The 6534-nt window shown below is 39.9% G+C and overlaps 1 protein-coding gene across 2 annotated transcripts in view; it reads right to left on the reverse strand.

Moving 5' to 3' along the window:
• Positions 1-5940, reverse strand: part of LOC139164785 (RNA-binding protein 24) — a 78397-nt gene extending 72457 nt beyond the window's left edge. Inside the window, exon 1 of one of the 2 annotated variants that reach the window (XM_070747318.1) lies at positions 5865-5940. In XM_070747318.1, coding sequence (XP_070603419.1) covers positions 5865-5903 — 39 coding nt within the window. In that variant the 5' untranslated portion in view covers positions 5904-5940. Of the gene's footprint in view, positions 1-4317; positions 4487-5864 lie in introns of those variants that run through there. The other variant, XM_070747317.1, reaches the window with a different exon arrangement.
• Between the last annotated feature and the right edge of the window lie 594 nt (positions 5941-6534).

Raw genomic sequence — 6534 nt, forward strand, 5'->3', positions numbered from 1 at the left:
AGGGGACAGAGATGTAACTGATGTGGGTGATTTCTGTCCCCGTCCAATGAGGATAAATCAGTTTTTGGAAGCTTATGAAAAGGGAGCTGCAAATAAAATAGATGTAGTTGTGGATGATAAGGGGCAAACTAATAATGAAAATAATGTTGTTCGGGTAATGTGCACAAATGCTCGAAGCTTGAGCAACAAGCTCTGTGAGTTAATGGCCATAATATCTAGAGATAATTTGGATCTGGTTGCCATAACTGAGACATGGTTTAAGGATTCTAATGAATGGGAAATATCCATACCAGGATATACACTGTATAGGAAGGATAGAATAGAGAGAAGGGGAGGTGGAGTAGCCATTTATGTTAAAGAAAGTCTAAAAACAATACTAATTCAAAATACATGTAAAGATCTGGAGCCCCTCTGGATTTGCTTGCAAAATAAAGACGGTTCTGTCATTAGAATTGGGGTGATCTATAGGCCTCCAGGGCAATCTGAGGAACATGACAACAAGATGGTGGATGAAATTACCCTAATGGCAGTAAAGGGAGATATTGTGGTTATGGGTGATTTCAACATGCCTGATGTTGACTGGAATATCCCCAGTGCCCTTACATGCAAAAGTAAGAATATAGTAGAGGCCTTTACAGAAGCAGCCCTGGCACAGCTGGTTAAGACACCGACTAGAGGGGAGAATATTCTAGATTTAGTTTTTACGAATGGGAATTGGGTTTCAGAGGTCAAGGTGGGAGAAAATTTAGGTTGCAGTGACCATCTATGTTTGTGGTTTGATGTAAAAACTCATTGTGAGCAATCCTATAATGCAACCAAAGTATTGGATTTCAGAAAAACAAATTTTAATGCAATGGGGGAATATTTAGATAATGAATTAAAGGGGAGGGATAAAATGGCAGGTGCGAGCACCCAGTGGACTGTATTAAAAAAGGCCATCTTAAAAGCCACTGGACTGTATGTAAGACAAATAACTAAATGTAAAAGGAAGAAGAAACCGCTATGGTTTAGCAATGATGTAAGGGCTATAGTCAATGAAAAAAAGGCTGCCTATAGGAGGTATAAAGAGTCTGGAAGTATAGCTGATAGGGAGGTGTATAAAATGAGACAGAAGGAGCCAAAACAGATAATATATGCTGCTAAAGCCTCAAAAGAGGAAGAAATTGCCAAATCTGTAAAGAAGGGGGATAAAACCTTCTTCAGATATATTAGTGATAAGAAGAAGAAAAACTGCGGCATCACGAAGCTTAGTACCGGGAATAATACATGCATTAATGGGAATAAGGAGATCGCTGACCATTTCAATAGCTACTTCTGTTCAGTTTTCTCAAAAGACACCTTACAAAATAATACTATGGAGGGATATAGCATTGCTTCCAGCTGTACGGATTCAGCACCAGTGATCTTAGAAGCCGATGTCTTAGAAGAACTTGAACGATTAAAGATAAATAAGGCAATGGGTCCAGATGGCATCCACCCCAGAGTTCTTAAAGAATTCAGATCTGTCATTGCTACCCCCTTGACTGATTTGTTTAACCAATCCTTGTTAACAGGAGAAGTTCCTGAGGATTGGAGAATGGCCAGTGTTGTGCCTATCCACAAGAAGGGCAGTAGAGAAGAAGCTGGTAACTACAGGCCAGTTAGCTTGACATCAGTGGTAGTTAAAATGATGGAGACTCTACTCAAAAAGAGGATAAATCAGCACCTAAAAAACAATAACTTATTGGACCCAAATCAGCATGGCTTTACTGAAGGCAAATCATGTCAGACTAATCTCATTGATTTCTTTGACTATGTCACAAAGGTGTTGGATGAAGGTGGTGCCGTGGATATTGCCTACCTGGACTTCAGCAAAGCCTTTGATACGGTTCCACATAAAGAGCTGATAGATAAATTAGTGAAGATTGGACTTAATCCCTGGATAGTTCAATGGATTTGCAGCTGGCTGAAGCATAGACATCAGAGAGTTATTGTTAACGGCGAGTATTCTGAGCAGAGTCAGGTTACAAGCGGTGTGCCACAAGGGTCTGTTCTGGGTCCTATTCTTTTTAATATGTTTGTGAGTGACATAGGGGAAGGTTTGGTAGGGAAGGTTTGCCTATTTGCCGATGACTCTAAAGTGTGCAATAGGGTTGATATTCCTGGAGGCGTCTGTAATATGGTAAATGATTTAGCTTTACTAGATAAATGGTCAAAGCAATGGAAACTGCAGTTTAATGTTTCCAAATGTAAAATAATGCACTTGGGGAAAAGGAATCCTCAATCTGAGTATCGTATTGGCAGTTCTTTGTTAGCAAATACTACAGAAGAAAAGGATTTAGGGGTAGTGATTTCTGACAGTCTCAAAATGGGTGAACAGTGCAGTCAGGCGGTAGGGAAAGCAAGTAGGATGCTTGGCTGCATAGCTAGAGGTATAACAAGCAGGAAGAGGGAGAGTATGATCCCGCTATATAGAATGCTGGTGAGACCACATTTGGAAAACTGTGTTCAGTTCTGGAGACCTCACCTACAAAAAGATATTGACAAAATTGAACGGGTCCAAAGACGGGCTACAAGAATGGTGGAAGGTCTTAAGCATAAAACGTATCAGGAAAGACTTAATGAACTCAATCTGTATAGTCTGGAGGACAGAAGGAAAAGGGGGGACATGATCGAAACATTTAAATATATTAAAGGGTTAAATAAGGTCCAGGAGGGAAGTGTTTTTAAAAGGAAAGTGAACACAAGAACAAGGGGACACAATCTGAAGTTAGTTGGGGGAAAGATCAAAAGCAACATGAGAAAATATTATTTTACTGAAAGAGTAGGAGATCCTTGGAACAAACTTCCAGCAGACGTGGTAGATAAATCCACAGTAACTGAATTTAAACATGCCTGGGATAAACATATATCCATCCTAAGATAAAATACAGAAAATAGTATAAGGGCAGACTAGATGGACCAGGAGGTCTTTTTCTGCCGTCAGACTTCTATGTTTCTATGTAAGAAGAGGAAGAGGAGAGTTGCTACCAAAGGAAGACGGTGAGGTGAGGGGAATAAAAAAAAATCCAAAACTTTAAGCCTTAAAAAAAAAGAGGGACTTTGAGGCGGGGAGGAGGAGCGCGCGCCTCCCACACAATGCACCAGAGAAAGAAACCCAAACGGACGAGGGGGGGAGCCTCCCATTCCTTTGACTGAAAGACGTCTGCTGCTGCTGCTGCTACCCACTTCCCCTTCCTTCCCATGCTGAAGGGTTTCCCTCTTCTCTCACTCGCTCACTTTGTAGCTGGCGCCTTTCCTTCGCTATGTTGACGCCCAGAGAAAGGAAAACGCTCCATTCGCTCTGGGCTGCCCAGAGCGAAGGGAGCGTTTCTATTCTCTGGGTGCTGGCAGAGGTTTATTCCAAGCGCCAAGAGAAAGAAAAATGCTCCGTTCGCTCTGGACTGCCAAAGCCTCCTTAAGCGCCACCGAAAGGCTCCTCTGGCAGGCCCAGAAAAGCCCGAGATGGCCGGGATTAAAGGGGGAATGGCAGAAAACTGGCTGGGCCTTTGTGCCACTCTCAAATTTCCTGGGAAATTTTTCCCAGCTCGGGTTCTTAAGTAGAAAATGGTTCTTAAGAAGAGGCAAAAAAAAATCTATCCCAGTTCTTAACTAGAATTTTTTTTAAGCACAGGCTTTCTTAAATAGAGGTACCACTGACCTTTGGTTCAAACATTGTTGCCCTATGACGCACTTTTTATGATGCACTTTTTCTTCTGGTTTAAGGTTATGGGAAAGAGACTTTTGGTAGTCTATAGATTGCCTTGCCCCATTTAGAGTTTTATGGTAGTAGAGGACCCACTACAATTTTCAATTTTTCCTCATTAAAAAAAATCTATTAGGGAAAAAAAGATGCAATATTTATATTTTGGGGATATGAGCAACAGTTTTTCTTAGAAGAAACATGAAGACTGAATTCAGAATAAGTAGGCAAAATTGAACAAAACGACTACTTTATTCCAGTGTTCATTTTCATAAATACAATTTTCATAAATACATTTCCTACAAGAATATAAGAATATAGCGTCTTGAAAACCAGTATAATGTGTAACATACTTTCCCTGTCTGATCTAGTCAATGTGAAGGAGATAAGAAAGTTTCTCAGGTTCTTCTGATTAGAAATCAGGTGCAAGAAGGACACATATTTGTCTTCACTGTGCCCCATTAGTATATAAATAAACAAAATGGACATTGAAATCTTCTCTCACATTCTTCAGTTATCTCCAATATAAAGGAAACATCAACTTTAGAACAATTCATGAATAAGGGAAGCAGAAAGAAGATTTAAGAGTGCATTACCTGGTTTGGTGTTTCTCTGCCATGATGCTGATTTTTGGATTCTGATTTCTTGGTAATTGCTTGGCTGGAAGTGCAGCCCATGGGTAAAACAAGATTTAAAATTAGAACAAGTAGTTCGGCCCTCTGGTTTTCAGGAAAACGGTGTGAGCACTTCACCACTGCTATGAACTTAAGCTGTTGCTATGGTTTGTTGCTACAATAAATCAGACTCAGAAAAGTCTTTTGTCTATGGCCTTATCCTGCAAGTGCTTATGACCTTGCTTAAACATGCAGAGTTTGGTCTGATGTGGTCAGTAGAATAACGTTCTCAGATCTTGGTGGATTACGTAAGGGTGCTCCCAAACAATGTTAAGGAGAGAAAAACACATGCATATACAGTCTTTTCTCTAGTATCTGTCAGAATCCAGATATTACCCTTGGCAATAAAACAAAGGGAAAACAAAAATAAAGAGAAAATACTCTCAAATTTATTGGGGGAAATGTTGCAGTTCAGTTTGGTGTCTCATTTTACATTCATATTGCATTCAAAGTCAGGCATGCCAATAAAAAAGAGGATTAACGTATAATAGAGAATCTTTTTAAAGAAGTTGTTACAAATTTAAGATAACATATGTTGCTTGCTAATTGCTCTCAGCAAAACAGAAAGTTTAAGCATGTTCAAAAGTGCTTGAATTCAGTGCTCCGTTAAGATTTATAGTTTACTTTTAATAATTATAACAAGACCTAACAGGTGATTTCAAATATGATCAGTTTCTTTCATTTTTTTAGTCTCAGGACATTGAGAAGCCTTTGGGTTAAACATTATTACAGTGTAATACATGAATTCCCTTAAAAGGAAAGGGCTGTCCAGTAGGAAAATAACAAACAGGGTGTTGTTGAAATATTTGCATTACATTTGCATTGGGTTGCAAAGCAAAGTTGACTGCCAATTGTCTATTTTTGTGTGTGTAGATGCTGGGTGTTTTATTGTTGTTAGCTGCTTAGAGTCATTTGATTGGCCATATAAAATAGACGAATAGATAAAAAGAAAGATGGATGGGTGGAAAGAGAGAGAGAATCAGAGATGATAGACAGATAGACAAAAAGACAAAAAGAAAACAACCCTTTCGGGACAATTGTTAAATTAAATTACCAACAATATATCAGAAACCCCCACTGACAGCCAACAAGAGAACCACTGAATAACTCTTAATTTTCAGTGCGCAAAATTCTTCCCATGACAATCACCAGTCATACATACATGTTTCTGACAGTGCAAAACAGCAGCTAATAGATTTAGAGTGGAGGTTTCCCTGGGTCCTACCTGCAAAAATGAAGTGGACAGCCTCTGCCCAGCCAATGCAAGGCCATTGCCATTAGAGATAGCTACTCCAGTTAAAAAAGGCCAGCTATATACAGTATTGAAAGGACACAAGGACCGAACTGAACTTGCTGATAATTGGGTTGACCCTCCCTATCAAGGACTGCTCCCATTGCATACAGGATTAGAAAAAAGGGTTGACATTAATACTATAATTCTAGATCCAGAAGAGATAGTTGTAACTCACATTGCTTAATAAATGACAGTTGGTTGGCTTTTGAAACATCAATTGTAGCACACGCTTTCTGAAGTTTATAGACAATATCAGCAGGGAAATAGTTTCAGGTAATGCAGCTGCTATAAGCTGCTTGTTCCCATGGTAGATAGCAACACCTGCTGGCAAAGCATGATTGGTGGCATTCATTCAGAAGAACCCACAATGCTTGCCAGCTTCCAAATTCCTTCATAGACAGGCATCAGCTTCTTTTTCATGGAAGGTCATATGGAGGCTTCTGGAAGATGGTGCCAAATGGCATGAAATGTGATTGTAGCACTTTTTATCCAATCCTTTGACTTCCAAGGGCACTGTTCTTCTCTTCTTTAGCTGCCTTCAGCCATTGTGGTTTGTTCTGTTGAACTGCATTTCTAGTACAGTGATACCTTGTCTTACAAACTTAATTGGTTCTGGGATGAGGTTCTTAAGGTGAAAAGTTTGTAAGACGAAACAATGTTTTCCATAGGAATCAATGGAAAAGCGATTAATGCGTGCAGGCCCAAAAATCACCCCTTTTGCCAGCAGAAGTGCCCGTTTTTGCACTGCTGGGATTCCACTGAGGCTCCCCTCCATGGGAAACCCCACTTCTGGACTTCTGTGTTTTTGCAATGCTGCAGGGGAATCCCAGCATGGGAATCCCAGC

This window comes from Erythrolamprus reginae, chromosome 3, assembly GCF_031021105.1.
Source record: "Erythrolamprus reginae isolate rEryReg1 chromosome 3, rEryReg1.hap1, whole genome shotgun sequence".
In the NCBI taxonomy this organism is placed as follows: Eukaryota; Metazoa; Chordata; class Lepidosauria; order Squamata; family Dipsadidae; genus Erythrolamprus; species Erythrolamprus reginae.